General features: G+C 40.7%; 1 protein-coding gene across 6 annotated transcripts; it reads right to left on the minus strand.

Annotated features, from left to right (window-relative positions):
- Window positions 1-1,278: 1,278 nt before the first annotated feature.
- Window positions 1,279-25,430, minus strand: ikzf1 (IKAROS family zinc finger 1 (Ikaros)). 6 transcript variants are annotated; one of them, XM_054798530.1, is made up of 8 exons: window positions 25,282-25,430; window positions 21,433-21,486; window positions 21,171-21,284; window positions 11,274-11,543; window positions 9,813-9,980; window positions 6,667-6,792; window positions 5,889-6,020; window positions 1,279-4,631 (listed from the first exon to the last, which is right to left on the minus strand). In XM_054798530.1, exons 1-8 carry the CDS (start codon window positions 25,421-25,423, stop codon window positions 3,922-3,924), a joined length of 1,716 nt encoding a protein of 571 aa, XP_054654505.1. In that variant the 5' UTR covers window positions 25,424-25,430; the 3' UTR covers window positions 1,279-3,921. The 6 variants fall into 6 exon arrangements, with proteins under 6 accessions (XP_054654505.1, XP_054654504.1, XP_054654506.1 ...); XM_054798529.1 differs by having other exon boundaries at window positions 5,889-6,023; XM_054798531.1 differs by lacking the exon at window positions 5,889-6,020 and having other exon boundaries at window positions 25,282-25,429.
- Between the last annotated feature and the right edge of the window lie 388 nt (window positions 25,431-25,818).

Consider the following 25,818-nt stretch of genomic DNA (forward strand, 5'->3'; position numbering starts at 1 on the left):
TGAATTTATGACATCATGTAAAGGAGTATTCGAAGCATGTAGCTGAAAGGGGAAGTGTGTAGCAGGGTCGGAGCTGGTTGCTGGATCGGCCCTCTCATGCAAATGTTCTCTCTACCCTGTTGGGTCCTAGTCAAGCGTGGGGGCTCAGTGCTGGCCACAGCTGCTTCCCGTTTCTGCTAAATCACACATCCACCATCTGCGCGATGCTGTCCCATCACAGCGCCATTTCTGAGTGGTCCTCCACGTGGCCCTCTGAGCCCCGCACTCTGTTACTGATGTCTGCTCCAGTGCCCGATCCTCTTTGCCCCAGTGCTGCCCTTGCTCTGTCCTCTGAGGACCAGCTTGTGGAGTCCTCAGATACTGGTGCTGGCATACTGTATGTCTATATATCTCCTGGTGTGTGTCATGTAGGGGTTTCACACACACCTTTACGTGAGTGCTGCTACTTTTTATTGTTTCCTATTGACATACTTTCATGCTTGTATTCACGCCACACTCCATATGCATGTGTGTATACACACACACAATTTTTTTGTTAGTTTCTTTGTGATTTATTTTAGTTTTTGCCTGAACTGTCAAGCAAATGCAACGTTGTCTCACGTGTATGTATTGTATTGTGATATACTCTAAGACAGGGGTGTCCAAATTGCGGCCCGGGGGCCATTTTCCACCCGCGGCTGTGATTTTATCGGCCCGCAGCACAGTCTAAAAATGTAACTTAACAAGGAAACTTAAAAAACAACACCAACAGCGACAAAAATGGGAAAATCAATCAAAAGTCAAATTATTAAGAGAAGAGTTGTAATCTAGCAAGGACAAAAAGCCATACTTTCACAAGAATAAAGTAATAGTATGAGGAAAAATGTCATTTTAGTAGCATGAAGTTGAAATATATATATATAAATATATATGATATATATAATATATCAAAATATTAGGAGAAGAAAATATACAAGAGGAAAGTGGAAGTATTTGGAAGATTATACAAAAAAAAACAACAGCAGAAATTTTACCAGAGTAAAGTAAAAAATATTAAGAGGAAAAAATAGAGAAAACAGTTGCACTTTTATGAGAATAAACTTGTACAATGAGGAAAAATTTCATTTTAGTAACAATGTTGAAATAAAGAAAAGATACGTTGTTGTTTTAAAAGATATGATATAATATATAAAGTTACAATTACAAGAAGAAAATTTACAAGAGGAAAGCTGAAATGAAATACTTGGAAAATAAAAAAATAACAGCAGAAATTGAAAAAACAGCTGTAATTTTATTTGAATAAAGTCAAAATACTAAGAAAAAAAGTCGTAATCCAATGAAGAACAATTTTCGCAATTTTACAAGAATAAACTTGTATTATTATGGAAGATTTTTAGTAGCATTTCACCGATATTACAAAGGTGAAATGCAGTTTTGTCTTGAGCTTCATATAGCTTCTTAGCATTTCTCTATGTGTTGGTTTACTAAAGATCAAAGTGGCCCTTGCTTCCTTTCATTTTTCAGTATGTGGCCCTCGCTGGTAAAAGTATGGACACCCCAGCTGTAAGAGGAGGTCAGTTCATTTATTGAAAACTGTCGCAGAAAATTGGAGACATGACCCAGAGCAGAAAAAAAATGTTATTCTTTGCCACAATAATTGCAATAGTACAGTAGTGTTTTTTTAATGAATTCACAAACGTTACATCATTTTAATGTTTCATTTATGTTGTCTTAAGGATTTTTAGGAAATGTTTTTGTCATTCACTCCTTGACAAAAGCACCTAACACCTTTTTCTTTGAAAGATTGGCCACTCTTTTTGTACTGTATGTGAAATCCTCATCATTTTTTGCAAAGGTAATCAACTATTTTCTATATGTGCTTGGGAAACGTTATGCATGTGGGAATGCAAGGATGCACTCCCTGTCTTGGAGCAACTTGCTATATAACCAACACATTTCTATTGTTTTTTTAAATCATAAGAATACAAATAAATCCAACATTCTTCCCACTTAAAGAAAATATCCTTTATTGATATTTTGCCAGCCTGAACTCCCAAAATTGCACTTTTTAAAAAAAATTTGCCCATCATCCACAATCTTTATGTTTCTCTTTATTGTGGTTTCCAAAGATATAAAAACAGATAAAAAGAGAGCTCACTACTGCACGTAAGGGGACACACCTATGCCGCCTACAAAGACCGCATTAAAACGCCTCCAAAAACCTCCAACAAGGTTTTAAGGTTTTATATCCATGCTGTGATCATACATTCATGATAACATGTCATACTTACAGTATTTTGGACCCCAACTTCCTTCCCGGGCGTGTTGATTTCACATAGCAACATAGAAACAAACACCTGCACCTAGCGTTAACTTTTCCAAAGCAGCTCCAATATGTAGCGCTACCTTTCGGTAGTGGCCCAAGCCACCGAGAGTGCAGTGTTGGCGTGTGTGTGGTGAAGCTAGTTGCTAGTCGGCTAGCAGCTAGCGGTGTGTGGCGTGGCAAGGTGTCGATGCGCAAGTAACCTAGTTCGACCGGCGTAAGTGTTAATCAAAATAATACCAATGTCGCTGTAGATTGGTTAATATGTCCGTTACCTTATACTGTATGTAAATGGAGCGTTGTTGGCGCTTTGTGGAGTGTTTTTCAGAAGGCTTCATAGGCGGAATAAGTGTTTCTCATTATGTGCATTCTTAGCTGCGTCTTTTTAACTGTTTTTATATCTTTAGAACGCACAGAAAAGAGAAAGACATAGGTGTTTGTGTCTCATAAGGATTGTGGATGATGGGCATTATTCCAAAAAAAGTGCAGTTTTCCTTTAAACCTCAAACAGCGGAACTTTTGGGAGTGTCATAAATTTTCTGCACACAGGATTGAATGAAAGAAATGACCAGTTAAACATTTTCTTTGCCTTTAAGAAGCAGTTGTGTAATTCACCTTGAACACATTTAATACAAGCTGACCAGCTTCTATGAACTATTCTACTCACAAACACCAATCACTGTAATAAATACAAAACAGACGGGCAGGTACATGTCATATAAATAAAAATATGAGGAAGGCTGATACAAGTATGAGAATACAGGTTATAAAATGAAAAGAATATGATGTGTGAGTTATCTACATTGACATTTTGGATTGATTGTATTTCATAGACATTTACATTGAAAACATTTTGTTGGCATTTTACACACGTCAGTACACACGCGTGTACATTTTTAAGTCTAAAACAAGAAAATAAAAGTTGCTGTCTGTTTTTTGGATGAGAAAAAAAACATGTCTATACCGTACATACACAATTTATAACCAGTGTTGGGAGTAATGGTGCTAAAAATGACGGCATTGCTAACACCGTCATTGTTTTCCAGTAACAGGTAATCTAATGAATTATCATTTCAAACGTTACAGCGCCGTTACCATTACCGACAGTGAAGTTTTACTCACGCTGTTATGCACTGATATCTACATCAACCATATCGTTTCAATCAGCGTTGTTCATTGCTACCACACAGGAAGCTAAATAGCTAGTCAACATGAGTTGTGGTTGCTCACTCTCAGGAAAGCACGGCCCCCTAGCGTTTTTGGTAGAGAAATGCGAAATACCTCTCAAAAATCTAATTTATGAAGGAGTAGTTCAGTTACTAAGTTAATACTTTTTGGCAAAGTAACTACAACTTACCACTTTTTTAAAAGTAATCGGCCCAACACTGTTTATAGAACGTTTCTAGTTTGAAATTTGCAGGCACGCTATTTTGCTATTTTGTCTTCACGGAACATTATTTTGTTTCTTTTTCATATTTGAAATGAGAGTAAGACTGCTTCTGTATGCAAGGAACATGCACACGTATATGTGCACATGTATAAAACCACACTTTCGCGCATGAACATTTCCCATATGCGCTTCCAGGCATTTCTTGTGTGTGTGAGCATGTGTTACGGACTCAGTAGCGATGCTCCCCTCGTGTTATGTGAGAGGAGAACTCGTATCGGTCTTGACTGCGATGGCCACAGAGGTTGCACTCAAAGGGGTCTCTGAAGCCGTGGCAGCCCATGTGTATGGTGTACATGACGTGGTCCAGGAAGAGGACACGGCAATGTTCGCACCTGTACGCCCTCACCTGCTCGCCGTCCGCTGTCATCACCTTGAAGCCCTCAGAGGCCATCTCCATGCTGGCCCGGATGGCCTCATACTGCCGCTGCTGCTCCTCTTTCACCAGGGGAAGCGCGCCGTTCCGCACTCCCGAGGTGATGTGATTGGTCAGGTAGATGAGGCCGGGGGCCGCCCCGCCTGCTCTATCCCCGTTGTTACTCTCCGTGTCAGTGGAGTCTTGGCCGCTGTGGCTCGGAGAGCCGTCCTTCTCGCTAGAGGCAGACTTGGACTTGGAGAGCAGAAGCAGATTCTCGGCTGCACTGTCTTTGGCTGACAGGCCGTGACCTGTCCCCGAGTGGGCCTCTGGGGCAGACTTGTGCAGCGGATACATGGTTCCCAGGCCCACGTCGGAGGAGGAGGCTGGGGAGGGTTGGACCAATGGCCGGAGCGACTCTGCCCCCAGGTAGCTGATAGCGCTGTTGATTGCCTGGTCGATGACGTGGGGCTGAATCAGCTGCTCCGGTGCTCCGTCGTAGGAGAGGTCCGACAGACGCTTCTCACCTGAGGAAGCACACACATGTTGGCTGTGTGTTGGACCTACATCCTCTGACTGCATTGTTGTAATCACACAATACACCCAAAGAGTACTCTTAAACGAATGAGAGGCCAATTTCTCTGCATACACTGGACACAGTTGGCATAAATTCTTTATAATGACAGTAAAATGAATAAATCACACTTATAGTTACCTATTTTCTTAAATACCCATCCCACAGTGTCTATAAGCTGCAAGTGAGCCCAAAGTGGAATTACCAGTCAAAAGTTTGGAGACATTTTCTCATTTAAACGCTCTTTGACCATTTAAGAAATAAGCTCCGCTTCTTCCGAATCCTTTTCGGACATGTAGAATGGTGTGAACGTAATTGTTCAGTATGTCCGAAACAAATACAGTCAAAACTCAGTTTTCCAACACGCCAGTTATTGTGTGATAAGGTTTCTGACAAAATATTTGACTAAATGTGGCCACTGTTTTCATACGCTGTCTCGGTTATCGTACAATATGGCGCATAGCAAACTAGTTCGTTTGCCCTGGACTGTATCATTTCATGAAATTGAGTGCCCAAAAAAATGCACCCTACGCATGGCTGATTCACTGTCGTTGCATTTTTTTATTGAGTGTGACTGCTAAATAACCCACCACGGGGCCAAAAAAAAGCGCTAGCAATTTGATAAAGAAGGTGAGAAACACAGCTGAATTCAAGAAAGGCCTCAAGAAAGTACGAAGATCAACATCAAGTTCTAGCCATCCATCCATTTCCATTTTTTTTAACATTCATGCCCCAGGTATCTATGTCCATTCGGGGATTGATCCACCTAGTCCTAAAACAGAACTTGGGTGTCTGCAACAAATTCACTGGATTTATTTCCTATGGGAAAAATGGAATAAAATACTACTAAATAAATGAATAATGAAAAGCGAAGTACCACTGTAAACCATACCATATCATTTGAAGCATGAGCAAGCGTGTCCAAAGTTTGAACTGGTAAACTGAGTTAATAACAAGTAATTACCAGGTATAGCTTACAAAGGGGCAAAACAGCAGAGATCGATCACTATTATTTTTACTGCTTATATCCCTTTAGTACAAAAAAAAGGTTTAAAACCAACTAAGGAGTAACCGTATCCTAAACCCTTCATGAAGGTACCCTGATTGGAAAGTGGTACCGACATATTGCAGGATCAGCGGCACAGCATTATTACATCGGTTGGTATTTGTTATTTGTATTGACACAAAGCAAGCAGATTTCAGCCCTTACCCACAAACTTCTGTGGCATAGTGCTCTTACGCTTAGCTACATTATTAGCTAGCCTGTCTAGCACCAAGGCTCTGTCAGATCCCGTCTGGCTTAAGTCTTCCCTCTCTTCATTCTGGCTGCTTTCTTCCTTTACTACTGGAAAGCAAGACAGAGAAGGAGGTTTAGAGTCAAAATATTTGGAGTTGGTTAATTACTGTAAGTGCAGAAGGGCATTTTCCTTTCCAAAAAACCATAACCCGTAAGCTTTTTTGTTGTTTATTTAATTTTTATTGAGGAGAGCACTATTTCAACACATACCCCTTACTAGTGCACAGATAAAGGATCAATCTGTCAGCTTAAGCTCCCATTTACATACGAGGGAAAGGCTTCTTGAGACGTCATCTGTACTTCTGTGAAGAAGGTGTCGGACGTTTCGCTCCTCATCCGACGAGCTTGGCACACCAATTCCGCCCACTCTTACTGTATTTAAGGCCTAGGCTACCAGCACTTGTTAGTTCGCTGACGAAGCTCTTCGGATGAGGACCGAAACGTCCAACACCTTCTTCACAGAAGTACAGATGACGTCTCAAAAAGCCTTTCCCTCGTTGGACAACTCCTGTACGACTGAGAGCCTACACAGACGCTCCCATTTACATGTATTTTCGGGTGTATTCATTGAATCTATGAGAAAAGATACATGCAATGTTCAGTGTCTGTCAGACATTAAATATGACTTACATATGACCTTTTGCTGCGTTTAGTAACACGGTGCTGTGCTGCATTGTGCGTAGACACCAACCTGTGTAGATGCTGTTCTGCAGGCCCATACACTGGAGGTAGTTGTGACATCGCTCCTTGTGCTCCTCCAGTGAGCTGCGCTGCTTGTAACTCCGCCCACAGTAGGCGCATTTGTGTGGTTTTCCAACTGGAGAACAACAACAAACATACTTGATATATGAACAATTAGTAATTAGTATAAACTATATGCAGGTGAATGTAAATAAATTACACATTCGCTATTTAGCAAACATGGTCGTGCAAATCTGTGGATTTTTGGTTAACAAAAAATATTTTTTCTGCAGAAAACACATCTCATTCACCATAAGTCGGTAATAATTTATAAATATGTGATAATACAGGTAAAATGTTCAGCACTTTTAAAAAAAGCCACCTATTTTAACTAGGGCTGTCAAATGATTAAACATTTCATCAAATTAATTACACTTTTCAAATGAATTAATCATGATTAATCACCATTTGCCATGGATGGCTACGACCCCTGTGGAACACATACGTAAACAAGACGGCTGCGACGCTCGCGGCGGATGCATCTTCATCACGATGGACAACCGATAGCGTGCATTAATCCGACTTCGGAGAAAGTAAAGCCCAGCGAGGTCTGATTTTTTCTAAGAGGCATTTTTGTCATGCAAATGACAAAAAATTACTCTTTCGAACACATATTGTTTTGAGAAGACAAACTCTTCACTTAAGTAACCCCAGCAACTACTACTTTTCCCATCACCAAAATCCAACCAGAGCTGGGCTCACGGGACCAAGTGAGGGGTAAGTCACTGTTGATTGACTACACTGCTGATGGGGGTGTCAGGTGTCATGCAGCGAGCCAGCGTAGCATGCACTTGACATTGTTACAGATGTATTACTCGCAGATTTTCACCATTTGCTGGTAAGCATGGGATGTAGCTCACGCAAAAAGTGGCGAGCTACTGTGTCTTTGAAAAGGTAATTCATCTCGGTACCTCAACTGAAATGAATTGATGAATGAATTCAATGATTATAGCTGGGGTTATAGTTGGGTATAATTTGTTGGTATCAAATTTAAAACAAGATTTGGTGAAGAAGTGAAAGACTCTGCTTTCATGGGATGGTATAAGTGTCGGCTTCTGGGAAATTACTGGGATGAAGCTTTCAAATTTGGGGATTCCAGAAATCTGCACTTTTTGCACCACCACACCTGGAGGTTTATTAGATAGATCCATGTACAGTTGAAGTTTACATACACTGTGTAAAAACAAACAAAAATTTTTTTCTCACTATCTTAAATTAAATCAGAATAAACTTTTCCTGTTTTAGGTCAGTTAGGATTACCAAAAAATATATTTTATTCACTAAATGCTGCAATTATGTATATTTTAAAGACTTTTTTAAAATTAACTCTCTTCAAAGTCAAACGTCAAATGACTGTGTCTTTCCATTTTCTATGCCGCTTATCCTCATTAGGGTCGCGGGGGTATCCTGGAAGCTATCCCAGCTGACTTCGGGCAAGAGGCGGGGTACACCCTGGACTGGTCGCCAGCCAATGGCAGGGCACATATAGACAAACAACCATTCACACTCACATTCATACCTATGGACAATTTAGAGTCACCAATTAACCTAACATGCATGTTTTTGGAATGTGGGAGGAAACCGGAGTACCCGGAGAAAACCCACACACACACGGGCAGAACATGCAAACTCTAGGACCAGTCCTTCTTGATCTCCTGACTGTGCCAACATGCCAACCACTCGTCCACCGTGCGGCCCTAAATTAATTATTCACACAATAAATGAAAATGACCTCAATAATTTTATGTGTTAAATGTGTCTGTTTTCCTCGCCTCTCGCCTCAATACAGAGAGTTCCCTCTGCGTTTTGTTCCATAGAACGACAGCAGTCTCTTTGTCTCGTTGGGTGGGGGCGGGGCCGCTAGCATACACACACAGAGTGTAACGTAGTAGAACTTAGATGAGTAGATTGCAATATATATTGTCATATATTTTTTGATTGTACTTTTCTTAAAAGTGAGGTTAAAGTCTCGTCTTGTTCTACTGAGGGTCTCGTGGCACTCGCAATGTCCAGCCATCATACCGTTCAGGAAAAGGACGTGTTCTATGACTCAGAGATGAACATATTTTGGTCCGCAATGTGCGAATCAACCCCAGAACCAAAGCTAACATCTTGTGAAGATGATGGCTGAAGCTGATAAGAGTGTGTCATTATCCATAGTCAAACGAGTCTTGTATCGACAAGGGCTCGGCCACTCTACCAAGAAGAAGCCATTCATCCCAAAGAAACATTAAGAACAGTTACAGTTTGCAAATGTACACAGGGACAAAGACCATCATCTTTGGACACATGACCTGTGGTCTGATGAAACCAAAGTGGAACTGTTTTGCCATAAAGACCGTCGTTACATTTGGAGGGAAAAGGAGCACGCTTGTAAATCTGAGAACAGCATCATTTTATGGAGCTGTTTTGCTGCAGGAGGAACTGGTGCGCTTCATAAAATAGATGGCTTTATGAAGAAAGAACATCATGTGGAAATATTGAAGCAACATCTCAAGCCATCCGCCAGGAAGTTGAAGCTTGGCCACAAATGGTCACAAAGCAGCCTAAGGACAAGAAAGTCAATGTTTTGGAGTGGACATGATCTCAATTCTATAGAGTATTTGTGGGCAGGCCTCCAAACCTGACTGAGCTACAGCAGTTCTGTCAGGAGGAACGGGACAGAATTCCAGTAAACTATTGTGAGACGCTTATGGAAGGATACGGAAAACATTTCACCCAAGTCTTACAGTTTAAAGGCAATGCTTCCAAATACTAAGGAAATGTATGTCAACATTTGACTTTGACGAAAGTAATAAAAAAGTATCTAAAATATTCTCTCTTAATTGCAGCATTTAGCAATTAATAATCCAAACTGAACTAAAACAGGAAAAGTTTAGTCCGATTTAATTTCAGATAGTGAGAAAAAAATCTTTGTGTCTTTTTACAGAGCATATGTACGGTAAACAAGGCATTTGCACATATTACCACATGTATAACTCCAAGAAAGGAACTCTGATTGACCTGCAGTATGCACTGTAGCTGCGCTGCTAAACAAGGATGTTATTTAACCTCATGTTTTCATCAGTGAGCCATCATTGCAGTGCATCTACTCACCAGAGTGGGTGCGTAAGTGTCCGGTGAGGGCATCCCTCCTACGACAGGCATAGCTGCAAAGGTGACACTTGAAGGGTTTTTCTCCAGAGTGCAGCTTGATGTGACGCAGCAGGTTTCCTTTCTGGGTGAAAGAAGCCCCACACTGGTTGCACTGGAAGGGACGTTCTCCTGTGAACAAGAACACATCACACACAAAATACTATTAAGTGGATGATGAAATGACTTATTTTACAAGCACGCTATTCAGTTTCATTCATTTTTCCACTGATTTAAGAGTGAAAGAGCAAGCTGCTCCAGTGGGAATGTGGGGTCACTCTGTTACAAGCATCCGGGGGAACCAGAACAAGTGAGATGATGGAGGGACTCCAGGGTTGAACGTGTGGGGGAGTTCCACAGTGACGCTCCATCCCTCCGTGCTCCCCCTGCCCCATCAACTCCTGCTGCTCTGATCGAACAAGAGCCTTTCAGACTCAGCCTGCCAGTTCCGTAATGCACCATTGCCTGGGTCAATTTGATCTGAAAATCTCATTTTTTCCTCTTCTTCATCTCTAAAATAAGAGCAGCACATCACAATGCAAATTCAGCCTCATTTGAATAAAGTGAAGGAAACACTTTGTGTTGAGAGCCAGTCTTCCTGATCAGCGCTCCTGGAATAAACCAATATCCAGCCTCTCCGAGTGTTGTGGCATTCTGTGAGAACCTTTTAATATGGCTTTTTTTTTTTTTTAACCCGTCCCTCTCAATAAAATAAGAGTCACCAGTGAAGCAGCAAAAAGATATAAAAGGGGAAATTCATTAAAAATGCATTTCAGGAGCAAAGACTCACCACAGAAAATTCTCTATTCAAAAAGGAGGCACTTCATTATATCTTTTATTGTACTTTCTTTTGCATTTACATTAGTCGACTGTTCCTTTATTCCACTTTGAGTGTCATTAGTTTCTACAGCTTGACAGTTAAGTGCCTTTTTCAAAAATGTTCCCCACCACTGGTTTGGGTTCATTATGATAGAATATCAATTCACAATTTTTGAAACACTTTTAATAGCCAGATATTTGTGAATGCATGGAGATCCCACTTAATTGCTGCATCGGGAGCCCCTGTTTCTCAAATAGGCAAGTTTTTTTTTCAAGATTATCTTTATTGCTTGATTGCACAATAAGGTGATACTGTTTGCTTGTCACGTGGTGTTTACTTGCTGAGCATGCTAATGGTGTATTTCAAACATGATCGGAAAGGTCTGCATCCATACAGCCAAAAGTATACTGACTATTACTATTGTTTGTGAGGAAACACAAACAGAAACAAGAGGACGCCCACTTTGATGTCTTCATTTCTAAATCTGAATTCATCTTCTAAACAAGGGGCAAAGCCACTTTGCCGCCCCTCATCCATCCTCAAATACAGTGCTGACATGGAACATGGGTGCAAATGGAGGGCATGATGTATTGCAGGTGGCTTACCAGTGTGGCTTCGCTTGTGCACCATCAACACATTGGGGCCAATACAAACTATCCCACAGATATCGCACTTGAGCTTCCCGTTGGGCAGCCGGATGCCGCCAGCCGAGGAGAAGACCTTGGCTTCGGGACTCGGCTGTGAGCCGTTCACCTTGGCCCCCGAGGCATCGATCACGCGCAAGTCTTCCGCGCACTCCTCCTCCTCCACGCCATTCATGTCACAGGCCAGCCCATTCTCCTCATCACTGCGAGCCTCAACTTTAATGTTACAGGCTGGAAAAGAGGGCAAGGGGGAGGGGGAGGGCCACGGTTTAGAAGGAGAGCAAGATTCTGTCATGAAGTTATATAGAACGAGAGATGAGCAGTCTAATAGTATGATTAGCTCGTGTGACATATGAATATATGATGTGGCCTCTCTTTGACCTTTACCTGGTCTGAAAGACCTTTAGGAGGGCAATAGAATGTGTTTTTCTTTCTTCTTTAAACTACCATGTCTCTCGTTTTTTTCTTATTCGCCAAGACCAATTAATTTAGTCCCTAAATGTGTCTCTTCAACCAAGTACACTACACACGCTAACGGGCCCTCTTCAGATCCGCATCATGGTGTAAGCAATAAAATCACATGATGTCGGATGTCCCCAGATACACATCAGCCCTTAATTCATTTGTGGATATGTGGATAAATATCAGATAAGATATCTTAGGTTGTGCTATCAAGACATTTAAAACATGGAAGATTAATTAATTATTATCTGAAATTAATTGATCTAATTAATCTCTTTTTAAAATCTCACCTAAAAATTGCTGAAAAACACCCTCACCTTGAGGTATTTCATTTAGATTCATTACATTATTGTGGCATATCAAAACACTGATATATAACAGAAAAAGTGACTTTATAAAGCCATTTATTGTTTTTAACAGACTTGAACAGATGAAGTCCTAGCCATTTACGTTCCGCTGTATTTGAGACTAATCCCAAGCGCTGCCTGCCACCTTTAGTTTTGACCACCGGGGGGAATATTGCTGTGTTCTTTTGTTAAACTCCAAATTATTAGAAAATAAAAATAAAATCAAACATCAAGTCCATATAAAGCACTGAAGAACACATCAAAAAAACAGTAAGGACATTTTTCTGGGAAATAAAAGTATTGAACACAGTTGGGCAAATCTTTTTGCCGTTGTACATTTTGCTAATTTTGGTCATCACTGTAGCCCTGCAAGGTGGCTTTTATGATTGGATGCAGTTTGCAACACCTTTGTTAGATATCATTCTACCTTTATCAATGGGCCCGTCAGAGCATTTTTAAATATTAATTTTCCATTCATTGGATGAACAACTTACATGCTCCTCCATTTTCACATCTCCTCTCCGCTCCTCACCGCTCCTCACCTTGCCCTCCCAACTACAATGGGAGCGCTTTAATTTGACACCCCTAATCTTAGTTATCTGAAAATGTGACTGCAGTGTAAGCGGACCGATTCCTGTCATCATCAATGTACAGATTGATACTACACACAATTCAAACTCATTTACTCAAACCCCCGCCCAGTAATTCAAAACTAAAGACCAAGTACAGAGCTTCAAAGTAGGAGGTGGTGTGGGACAAATATTGTCATTTATCACCAGCATCAAGAATCAATACTGTCGCTGTCCAATGAAATACAAGTATGGAAGAATGCCTTTTCTAATATGATGTGACTCTCATTATTCCCCCTCAATGTATTATCCATGTAAATACATCTAAATGGCTAATGCAAACAACTTATGTTATTTTATGTTTTTCACAATATGTTATATTTAATTTGGTTCTCTTGAGTTGTCACGTTTGTTTATGTGTCATTGTTACTTGAATATTGTAGGTATAAACACGAGTCAGAATTTAATTTTATTTAAATATATAACATAATATATAAAACAAGTCTTTTTTCCCCTGGAAAGAAGTCTGAAAAAGACAAATCGTCTTATATTCGGGTTACACATAAAAACCAGCAGGTGGTGCCAATTCTCCCTTCTGTCACTCACACACACAAGTGAACTGGAGAGATTCGGCCATGACACATGGCTCACACGGCTCACATGGCAAGTTAAGCAACAACTGAGGAGGATTTACGATGTCATTGGTGATCAATAAAGCAAAACAGCAGTTGTTATTTCACTGATAACAAAAATGTGACAGAAAAAAACTTAAATCATTTTGTCATTTTTTTTTGGCTTTTTTGATTTTGTCCAAAACAGGTCTGGAAAAAGAGGGCCCGTTTTATATTCAGGGTTGACTACTGTTTGTGTCAATACGCTAAATGCTACTTTATAACACATAGTTTTGTTTCTGCATTTACTCTAAATCCTGCAATAGATTAGATCGTCGCTGTTCACAGGGGTTACATTCTCAGACCAGCCACAAAAAACAATTTTAACACTCTAACACAGACCAACAAGTGGTCATCCGCCTCCGTCAGTCACGGTGCAAACAAAAACAGCACAAGTAAGACATGTGGAACACACAATGTAACTGCACCCCATGGACGAAGTGAATATGAAAATACACACTGATGTACATACAGTACATACTGTTTATCCTAATAATAATATAAAAACTTTATAATAGATATTATATAATAATAATAATAAAATATTGTATACTAATAAAACCTGCAAGGTATCCTAGGTAACGTCCTGTTGGGGAATTGTGCACCTGGGTTACCCAATAAAAACATCATATTTTGATCAGAGATTTAGATCCATTCATGCAAGTAGTGTATTATATTTTTATCTCTGGAGACATCACAGAATGCAAATATTACCGTATATGCCGAAAGTTGCAAGAGTATTGCACAATGGAGACACATTTATAATTTGTAAATTGTACAAAACATTGATTTTCTTAAATTGTCTTTAAACGTCGCTGTTGTTAAATGTTGCACTTTTGACATGATTGTTGATGCCAAGTGCGGTGTTTCACGCTGCAGATTTCTCCCTGAAGCAAAATGTTGATTCACAGGTGGAAAAGTTGCATGCTGTCAGCGCTGAGATGAAGAAAGATGCAGATCATCTCACACCATCGCATTTTGGTGAAAGAAACGACAGCGAGATAAACAGGAAACAGAGTCACAGGAAGTCGTGTGAAAATAAGGACGACGGCAGCAGCAGCGTACCATCGACATGCACACGCGCTTTTGTCATTTTCGCCCTCGTCCGAGCCTGTGCATTATTAGCACGCTGTGCGTGAATGATAACGACAAAGTATATTTCTATCCGACTTGTGATGTTTCAGGAAAGAGAAGTGTCCTCTGCATAAGAACAACCTTCTCTTTCTTTTGCCAACAGATGACTTTAGAAGTATTGCAGAGATGTCACACTGACACATCATGCAAGTTGCCAAGCTGTGGTTTTCATGTCATGTTCACAGCCTGATTTCCCCTACGCTTCAAGCCCTCTGCTTTTACAACTGAAGAGGAAGAAGTGGATATCACGAAACATTGGAATCCATGGAAAAGGGGAAGCATCAGAAAGAGGGCCTGTCTAACTGAAATACCAAGAATTATGGAGAAGTGACAGAAAGGGAAGCACGGGAAAGGAATTGTAAAACAACATGTAACTGAAATAGGTTGGCTTTTCTTTTTTTGCTTGAGCCCGAGGGCCTCATTTTCAATAAAACGCATTTTATTCACTGGTAATTTAGTTTTTTGCTTGGCAGAAAAAGGCTTTCAGACACATTTCCATGTCTTTTTGTGACATCCATGTGGAAAAAAAGCTTAATATTTCAAGTGAAATGTAAGTCAGTATCATAGCACCTGTAATAACTGTACTGCACTCCACTGCATGTCTGATGCATGTATATGGGCCCCAAGCAAGAACAAGCAGCAAGGATATATTATATTATCTCTGCCTCTCTGTCATGACGGCAGGCGGCGGCACGCTGTTGCCCCCCCACGTAGTGACAAAGAGCCTGAACTTTATTCTGACCTGAACAAATCAACAGCAGCGCTGCGTCCAACTCACAAACACGTCTTTAGTCTGTTCGTCCTGGGAACAACGCTTCCTCATTGTCTCTCATGACTGCGAGGTGCATTCATGGACACTCCGAAGATCACAACATCTATACTACGCACGTGCATGTGTGTTATGCGTTGTCATCGACTGCAACCCTTCATTGCTCATAATAACACACTTAACGTCTGATTCAAAAGAGATTAGCGTTACGCAAATAGATATATGTGTGGTATATTTTAGCAAGAAGAAGGTTTACATTTTCAATTCATTTGGCACTGTTACCACAATACAAAAATATATATAAATAAATCCTGTCCTATCATTTATCTTTCTAACAATAAAATACAGTAAAAATGGGCATATGACAGACAGAGTTGCAAATGGTGTTTAATCATGATTATTTTTTTAGAAAACTGTGATTAATCTGATTACAAATTTTAATCATATGACAGCCCTAATAATTCTATAAACTGCCAAACATTTTTACAATTATTGCTGATTCATTATTTTAGTGTCATTCACACTGGCCTATCATTATCATTATTTTTCGGTGTATAAGCCGCTTCTTTTTTCTTAAACTTTGAACCCTGCACCTTATACAGCGGTACAGCTAATTTATGGCAATGTTCTAATCTCATGACATCTCCTTTACTTCAGGACACCAATCACAAGCTATAAGGGAACTCACGACGAGTTTGTCAACCCATTGAAAATCGCCGGAGGTCATTACTCAATATAACAGTCTGACTCACAGTGCCGTCTTACAAATCATCACACAGCAACTTAACACTCAAAAGGTAGCTAAAAAATATACAATACAAGTACCAATACAAGTTTATAATAATATATATAAAATATATATTATATATATTATATATTATGTATATATAAACATTTTTTTGTTACGTCTTCCCATATTGCATTTCATCCCAACAAAGCATTTCATTCAAAGCATTTCAAAGCTGCTTCATTCAGCTGCCTCTGTCTGTTCACCAGAGGAAGCCAGAGGAGGAGCCGGAGGCCGGTGTGTTAAGTGATTTCTGGAGTGTTAAGTTGCTGTGGGCTGAGTTTGGCGTTCTTTGTAAGATGACAGACTGAGTAAGACTGTTGTATCGAGTAACCTCCTGTAATTTCCAATGGGTTGACACAGCTCACAGCTCATTATTGGCTCCTGTCAATAAAATTGCTACCTGGTCCTCACGGACTTGCGTTACAATGCGCTACAATGCCATTATGACGTGGACGTGTGTGGCTTATGTATACACAAATCTGTTTTTCTCTCTAAATTTAGTGGGTGTGGCTAAAACACCTTTGTGTCTTACACACAGGAAATTACAATACCTATAATGGGCAGTTTAAACTTTTGTGCAAGTTTGATATTTACTTTAACTGCACTTTTATTATCTGAGCGATGATCCAGCTCGCTGAACACTGGATTATCATGTTTAAATTGAACATCTATTGCCATATTTTGCAGAATTGCTTCTATGATTACTTTGTTTTGGCACTTGCGACATTTGAAGTGCAGCTCAAGCGTGCATGTGTAGGCATGATAGAGCTGATCTATATTTTGTACAGAATCTTGAATTCCTCCTGGTGTATATACAGAAGAATATGTTGGTTTTCTATCAATACAGCATGCATGATGCATATAACAGAGCTCAGAAACAACCTAAGTGACTACACCCCTGAATCCTAATCAGTCATTAACTTGGAACTATGAAACCCAGTCTCTCAGTGCAGCGGGGCTCTCGTGTGATCAGAAGCAGACAGAAGGGAACCGTGAATGCCGGGCTGCTCATGGATATGGGGAAGTTGCAAGCGAACAGGGAGTAGGAACAAGGTTTCTCGACTTGATATGTTTGTCACAGTCACATATCCTGATTTGCTTGTTTTGGAAAGCGAGCGTCACACCACGTGGTAGACAAACAAACCACGCAGCAATAAAACGACAGTGGGCCAATGTGGATAAATCTTACCCTTGATTTGCAAACAGAGAAGAAGAACGTCCCGTGGCAGAAGTAATTGGGACATTTTGGTGTTGATAGACAGCAGATATGGGAAGTTAGATAGCGAGTGTGTTAGTTCTTGTCTGCTGTGTGGAAACTCACACTGAGCCTGCCAGGGGGTTCCTGTTACAGACAGAGATGAAACCTGTGTGCAAGGTAATACTGAGAGCGCTAATGCACAAACAGTCTGCCTTCTCCCATCAAACTTTTGCTTTTCAGTCCAAAAAATGTGCCTGTTTCACTGGGTTGAATTCTGGAACGTTGCGTCTTGCCACTTGCTCACAAGCACGATTGAATGAGATCTTATACTCAGGCTTAGGAAAAATAATGCTTTGACAAACATAGAAACCAAAATATTTTCTTAGAATAATATTAGAAACACTCATTACAATGCAGTGCAGCTCTACACCACTGTAAACTACAACCACATTAATAAAGAGGGTTCAATTGATACCATATGCAAGCATTAGTAGAATATAAAAACTTACTAATGCATATTTTTTGGTACTGCTCTTGAATTGTGCAGGTGGTTTCGGAGTGTTCCCAATTTATTGAGCCAGATGAATTTGCATCATTTGGGGTACTTAGTTTATTCTATGTTGTAAATATTTCTGCATATATTGTTTATACGTTTATATTTTGTACAGAGAAAGAGCTGCTTTAAATCTCATTGTACATGTGTATCATGGCAATAAAAACTATTCTATTCTTCTCTCCTATTCTACTATTAACTCCTAAAAGGGTTGAATATTGCTACCAATTATTATACCTAATACATCTTTTTTTCATAGTTTTTAAATAGTTTTGCATGTAGGTGTGTATAGGTATTTTATATGGATTTTGTAGATTTATTTTATTATATATTCACATATCTTTTTTTTTAACTACTTTTATTTTATATTTTAGTTTTTGTATCTAGCATATATTCAAGTTATTGTGTTGTTATTTGAATTGTTTGATGCTGATTGCTGTGTTTAGAATTTATTATTATTATTATTATTTAATGACTTAGCTTCAGAATTTTTATTTATATTTTATATTGTATAGTATATATATTTTGTATATTTTATATTGTATTTCAGATTCTTTTGTATTTATTTGCCTTTTGTTAAGCTTGTAAATTGAGTGACACACCACATGTAAACCGCTGATGGAGGGGGGCGTCATATAAAAGTCACCTAGATTGCTTATTTGAGACTTTTTGTCTCAGTAACATTGACACAAGTTCCTTACACAGGTTCACGTTGAGTGTTTAGGGAAGCAACACACACACACACACACACACACACACACACACACACACTTACACACATACATACAATTTCTGCATTAATTCTAACAATGTTGGCTCCAAGATCTTCCATTCAATGTTATTTTTTTCTCAATGTGCTCAATGTCTATCAACCAAACTAGACCAGCTGTATAAATGTGTGTATGTGTGTACGTGTGTATGTGTGTGTGTGTGCAGGTGTGCAGCGATATGCAATGATGATTCTTTCGAGCTTGCTGGCCATGTTCCTGAACTCTTTATCTCCCAGAGTGTTGAAATTGTCTGACGGCAACTTCTTTCTGAGGAAACTCTTACACATCCTATTTCAGTTTCCTCTCGCTTTTCATTTCTCACTGCGTGCTGCTAATCTTTGCCGTTATCTGGATGAGTAGAAAAACACTGATAGGATACAAGCTTGCCTTTTTTTGGGGTCAATCAATATACATGTCCAATTTATGTGACTGAAGGACATCAACTGCACCTGAGAGAAGTCATCATATAGCCTATAAGAATGGGATTTATAAGGCCTCAAATCAAATATTACCGTAGATGAAATATGGCCATAACAGCCATGTTAGGGGACTTGAGATAAATATAAAGCACAGATGGGAGCTCCCTAGCATCCTTAGCTTCACCGTGATATTCCCTGGCTTGATGTTGACATGCAGACTCAAATCAAGGCCACATTAACTATTCCTTAAGATTTAGCTTGTTAATTACATGCCATGGATCAGAAGACTTTTTTTTAAAACCTTTTCTGCCAATGATCTAAATGTGTGCCCTTGGATTACAAACTGAAAATATTCCCACTTGCTGTGCAAAGTGTCATGTTTTAAAATATATATATATATATATATATATATATATATATGTATATATATGCAGTGTATGTTGAACGTTTGATGCTGACCAGATTCTGACTTAACTGCTGCTTTGGGAGTGATTAAACTACTGGTGGGTCTCGGACCTGTTTTCTTGCGGATGTCATCTATTAATACTTCTAAAGGCTTTAAAGAAGTGGTCATCAACACACACGCCTATCGCCCTACTCGCGGTGTGAACAAAAACCGAGTCAACATAAATGGAACACACAACGCAACTGCACCACACGTACCATGTGAGTATCAAAATAACACACTGAATATATTAATTCATAAATCATGCTCTTTCGTGGTTGAATGAGGCTTAGTAGTTGTAAAAAATAAACATATTTAAGCAAATTTGACATTTTTTTAATCCAAATTTAGGTGAAATTCAAGCATAAAAATGGCAAAATGAATTAAAATAGAAATACAGTATAAGGCATTCAGAAGACGCATACAAAGACATTATGATGATATGTAGTGTTCTACACTGGTCACTAGGCGTCAGTAAACTGTGATGTTTGGTGAGACACACAAGCACCAGACTTGATAGCCGGAAAAACAGGCTTTTATTGGAGGTTTGAATTATCTCACAACAGACACATTCATCTCTAACATGAGCTACTGTTGCAGCCCTAACCCACGGCAAGTTTCAACTTCCTCTAAGCCTCTAATTATGTTGAAAAACATATTCACAATGTTGTAAACAGGTTTTCTATGCTCAAACTACAAAAATATTAAATTTATGAATAAGGAATCCTACTTTGCGGAAATTCACTTATCACGGTTGGGTCTGAAAATCAATTAATCGCGATTACGAGGGATTACTTTATTTTAAATTCAAACTGCACTGTCTTTGAGAAGTTTGAGTTTAAATATTTCCATAATTTGGGTCACGGCTTGTCATTAAAGCCAAGGTCACAACTGGTCGACCGGGTTCCCGTGGCTGGTCTATGTGCAATAAAAACGCAACAAACGCACGAGGGTGCGCATGTGACGTGTGGATTTTCGAGCCGTAGACTGGCCGCAGAGGTTCTTCGTCATGTCAAAAAAAACTCTACAAGAGCTTTCGTTCGACCAACTTACGCACACCGTACCTCTCAGTGCGTCGCCCGTACGGCCAACGTGTGTCTTTCGTACGTTTTGCTGGTGTCAGGTTTGGATAAAATGTCATTTTTTTCGTACGTTGCACTTGCAACGTCTGAGAATGTGTGCATGTCACACGTGCATGTGGAAAATGTCTGTCGTGTGCCACACGTGCATCCCACATATGTAATTACTGCAACCGACGCACATTCATATATTTTGTACGTCCTCCGTGCGTGTTGAAATCTTACTCCTTCATGGTCCCCACAACTACGTTCTCCATGAACAAAAAAAAAAAACGCAGGGATTTGGGGAACGCTAAACATTGCACGGCCAAAAAAATCGTCCAGTTGTGACCAAGGCTTAAGAAGTCGCGGTGGCTCTTGCAGCCAAACCAGTTGAGAATCTTTGCTTTAGGCCACTCATTGCAATACCTGGAGGTTTAAATATGTTATAAGATTATGACTAAACAAGCATAACCCACTTAAATAATTGTTGGTAAAGTTGTAGGTACTTTAAAAATAGTCATCATGATTATGCTATTCAAATACCAATATAATTACAAACTTTTGTGTTATTTGGGGAGGTTTCTAAGGCCCATAGTGAAATTTGCAGCCTCTATTTTAGGTTTAAGTTGAACTTTTCAGTTTGACAAGCAAGACGTGGTCTGGAGCATACCTTTCTCCCCTCTGTTGTTCTGCTGGTGGGCGGAGCCTGCTGACAGGTCCTCTGGGACGGCCATGGGCTCCTCTGCCTCCTCGGCCGCATCGTTGGCAGGGGGGCTGTCTCGGCCTGGGGTGACACACATCAGCAAGCGCCCGTCAGTCTCCACGCAACCAACCTCTCTCAGGAAGACTCAAATGACCTTGTGGTGATTTTAATTTTATCGTGTCTTTGGTGCGCGCACGATAGCTCAATCAAGCAGCAAGCAGTCTGTTACCTGGCATGGGGGCCATTTCCTGGGCCTCTTCCGTCTCCATGCGGTGCAAGTACTCTAATGGGGGAGAGATTGAGATGTAAAAGTATGTCTGTTTAATCAAGAGCAGGCACAGGAAGAATTGCACAGAGCTAGAAGGTGCGCTCGGTGTCACCCGAGTGAGATCACTCTTGTCACACTGCAAGACAATTTCATTACAAGGCTAAGATCAGAGGCTGGCCCGGCTTTGGCTGATGGAACCCGCCAATGTAGCCAGAATATACCGGGAACGGGCTTTCAGACCACATTTGTTATTTATTGTTAATTTCCTGCCACGTAATCATCTAAAAAATGCAAAGTGACTGCAGCAAAATTAAGCAGAAAATTAACTGGCCCCAGGTCACTGAGGATGCGTGTGCTTGCCGTGCCCAGCTGATCGCCGCTCGTGTTCTTTCTAATTCACTGAGCATGCATGGCTGAGCCCGTGGCCGCGTCGCAGACGCACGCAAGTCACAGTCGGAACCTAAAAGGAGGGTGCCAAGGCCGAGCGAGGCAAGGGTGTCAGGGAGATCGACGACAAATAGATTGAAGAAGTCAGGAGAGCAACTGCAACAGGAAGGTGGAGAGAAAAGAGTTGAACAAGAGAGACGAACAGGATGGAGGACAGAGAAGTTGTCTTTATTTGGTTTTTTTTTTCGGAGCAAGAGAAGACAGTTGAGTCCAGAAGCGCTCGTCCGGCCAGGGCTGAATATCTGAGGAGTCACCAGCGCTCGTGGCCCCATTAATAATGGATGGACCTCAAGCCTGCAGCAGATGGGCCCGACAGCCTCGGCCTGGGCTCCGCCACTTCAAGAAGCCCTTGGTGGGGCCGCTGCCCAGGCCAAGCAGCCACACAGGGAGAAGTGAAGCTCCCGAAAATAGCGAAACAAGCCCAAGGGAGAAGGGGAACCTAGGCCTTCCTGTTTAACTGACAGATGGCTCCACACATTTGGAACAAACAGTGGGAAGCGACAGGGCTTATGTGTCGCAACACCACAGTATTTTGCGGAGTCAAGTCGAGACGCCCAAGTGTTCGGAGAGGGAGGGGGGGCAAAGGTCACTGGTGCAGATGATTTGCTGCAAACCACGCAGGGTGTTTGCGTGCTACTCCGGTGAGCTGCACCACCACCTTCTGCATCTGGAGTTTGGAGGTCGGAGGCAGAGGGGGGGTAGAGTCTCTTGTGCCCTTTTTACTGGGCAGATGGTGTGAGGGGAAACACGGATGTGTTGGTGGGGGCAAGCTGCCAGAAAAAAAAAACCAAGATCCGACTTTCAACCTAAACCTACTTGCATAGGCGTCTGGAAAGTATAGCGAGTCAGGAAGTCAATTTAGTTTCATTCTCATGAGCATTTTACCATTATGCTTTTACATGACTTTCCGTAGGCCTTTATTTGTGCAGCACATGACTGTACGCCCAGCTTTATTCATTTTAAATAACTTTCAACAACTTACGTGTGTGTGTGTGTGTGTGTGTGTGGAGGAGCACTGGAAAAGTTTTGGTCTGAGTACAGGTGAGGAGAGGCAGGAAGAGGCTTGTGGGTTGACAGGCTTATTCCTCCCGTGTTGTCGTGTGTGCGTCTGAGTGTGTGTGTGTGTGTGTATACATATGTGTTTATTTGTAAGAGGAAAGGGTGGGGGTGGAGGCATCTGCTCATAGAGAGGCGCAAAACAGCTACAGCAGCGAGCAGGGTGGAGATGAGAAAGAGCGAAACCGTTAACAGATACTGAAGACCACAGCAGCGAATTTTGGAGCCCCGTGTGTGTGTGTAGTGTGTGTGTGTGTGTGTGTATTCATATGTTTCCATGATAGTACATTGAAATCAATGGAATATATACTCACACCTGCACAATTTAATAACACTGAATAAAAGAGTGGAATAACACAACATTTGACAAAGGAGTTAATTGAACGAAGCGCATTCATGAACTGCATCATATTGAGAGCTAGGAAACTAAAACCAAAATATGACACAAACACCTCACCATACAATCACAGAATTGTTAAATGAATACCTCTGGTAAAAGCACATTTTACACACTTCTTAGACTGGATGGGCTTGTGCGGTCGTACCTTGAAGAGTGTAAAATCAACAGCAAAAGAAATAAAACACTTCCGCACATAAACAATGCTAAGGTCTCTGACGAAGCCAAAGCATATTTCAATATTTAAAATGCTACGCATGATGGAAACAACGGTCAAGGAATCAGACATAACCAGGTGAGGTCATTTCACTTTATCTAAATTATAAAACATATTTAAATGCCATTACATTTTATATTCCTGTTTATTGAATTTGTGTGTTATATCATAGCCCCCCCCCCAACTCAAATACACCTTTCCTAGTTGTTACATTTGCTACAAAGCCTAAGGTGAGTTTGAATATGTGAGTTTATATCATGGAATTAGCCTGCAGATTGGATGAAGTTATAGAGTGCTCCATCATGATGGGAATAAGTTATATTCTATATCCTGTATAGGAGCTTCTCATCAGAAATTCATGAAATGTATGGATGGTGGAAGTAGAAAGATAGAGTTAGCAGATGTGTTCTGGGGGGGCCTATTGAGGGGGTGACCGGGGGAGCAAAGGTGCACTAAAGAGAAGTTTCCCCCATTTGCATGTGACACACTTCACTAGTCTGCTCTTCAGACAATCATTTTAATAACTGCCTGTCTTGCACGGCCTCCTGTTTCTTCTGATGAGGCACACTTCTCCTGCAACACTGCCACCAACATTTTTTTTTTTTAAATGCAGGTGTGTTTCCAAGTTTTAAATAGACGGAAAACTGAAATTATTTTTTGGGAAGTGTTGCTTTTTGTGAAATGTCTGCTGTTTGCTTCAGTAAATTTACAGGACGAAACCTTCCTTTTATTGTTACCTATTTTAGCCACTGCATAAAAAGAAACTAATGTAAAAGGCAACTATATTTTTTATATATTGTTGGATTTCTTCATAAACTAATTGTCAGTGAAACTGCCACACTTTTTGACATTGATTCCGTTTTTAGGGATAACAAGGAGAAAATATCTTCATTCCTATGCTTATTTTTAGACTGATTGGATTAGTCTATTTTTATTTTGAGTTGAAAAACTCATTGTAGGAAGTTTAATTAGTCCTACTTAATGTAAAATACGTTTTCTTCCCGTTACACAATGTAGAAAATGGTGAGAGCGTGAAATGAGTTTTGGGTTGCAGGAAATGATGACATTATTTATCGATGGATCTTTTGTAGCAGTCACGGTAAGAAGTGTGTGTCTGAGCCGGCTTTTATTGTGTAAAATAATTGTTCAAATAAATGTTACTATCTTATTTTTCACACACTGCAGTCGTGCACGCATCCGTTGCAACAGGTGTTACAACAGAAGACAAAAACGGATGTTTGAAATTGTTATCAAAATTGGTGAAACGAACAACAAAAAAGGAAAGTAAGATTAGAAAAGTGAGATATTGTTGAACTCGAAATCGGGAAATGATGCGTCGTTTCCCCCCCCCATGAAAACAGTCACAAGAAAAGTGGAAAACGCTCCGAAATGTCCAATAATTCTGTGGCTCTTTTTTATAAGAAGTTACATTGGGAAGAGTTATGAATTTCCCGTGTCTAGTTTTTAAAAGCGTCGAGTTGGTGTCACGTCCCAGCAGAGAAAAGCACGCGTTGAGACGGGATGTGATGATGCACCTGCAGCCAAACTCTACAGGAGCGTTTTCCAGCAAGTGCATGTCACTTAAAATAAACCTATGGACAGCACTGCGTCCCATGTACCACTCCAGCCCTGTTTTTATAGCTCTTGAGGCTCTCGCCTAGTTAAAAAAAAAGGTCAGGGTAAGCCACTTTACCTGCTATTCCTTGAGTTTGCAGTATGAAGTTCTTCCAACTGTCCCCGGCTCCATGTGCAGAAGGTCGCAGCGCCGCGGCCCCATGGAGCTGCGCCCTCAGTCCCTCCCCTCTCCACTGCACTTCCTCGTTCCAGCCCAACATGACTATACTGTCCTCCACTGAGGCATTTTGCTTGCTTTTATCCACAGGCCCAGTGTGTGGCGGGGCGTCTTGGCACTTGCTTTGTGTCGTGCCAATAAAAGCTGACACCCAGTAGACCATCACTGGCAGCCATGCATGAGATGGGATGAGGCGCGCGCTAGAAGAGTGGACCATTCATTGGTTATTTATTTCATTCTCACCGAGGATGCTGATGGGGGGGGGGGGGTCTCCACTTGCATATTGGACAGCTTCTATACTGGCACAAATTAACTACTTTCTTACCCACTTAATGACTTTTCTCGTCCTCTATTTCTTTTTCTTCAGTGCTGCTCCCCACTGTAACACACTGGTCCTAAAGTGCCTTATCTCATCATCAGGTGCCCACATTAGGGGGC

The sequence above is a fragment of the Dunckerocampus dactyliophorus genome, chromosome 14 (genome assembly GCF_027744805.1).
Source record: "Dunckerocampus dactyliophorus isolate RoL2022-P2 chromosome 14, RoL_Ddac_1.1, whole genome shotgun sequence".
Classification (NCBI taxonomy): domain Eukaryota; kingdom Metazoa; phylum Chordata; class Actinopteri; order Syngnathiformes; family Syngnathidae; genus Dunckerocampus; species Dunckerocampus dactyliophorus.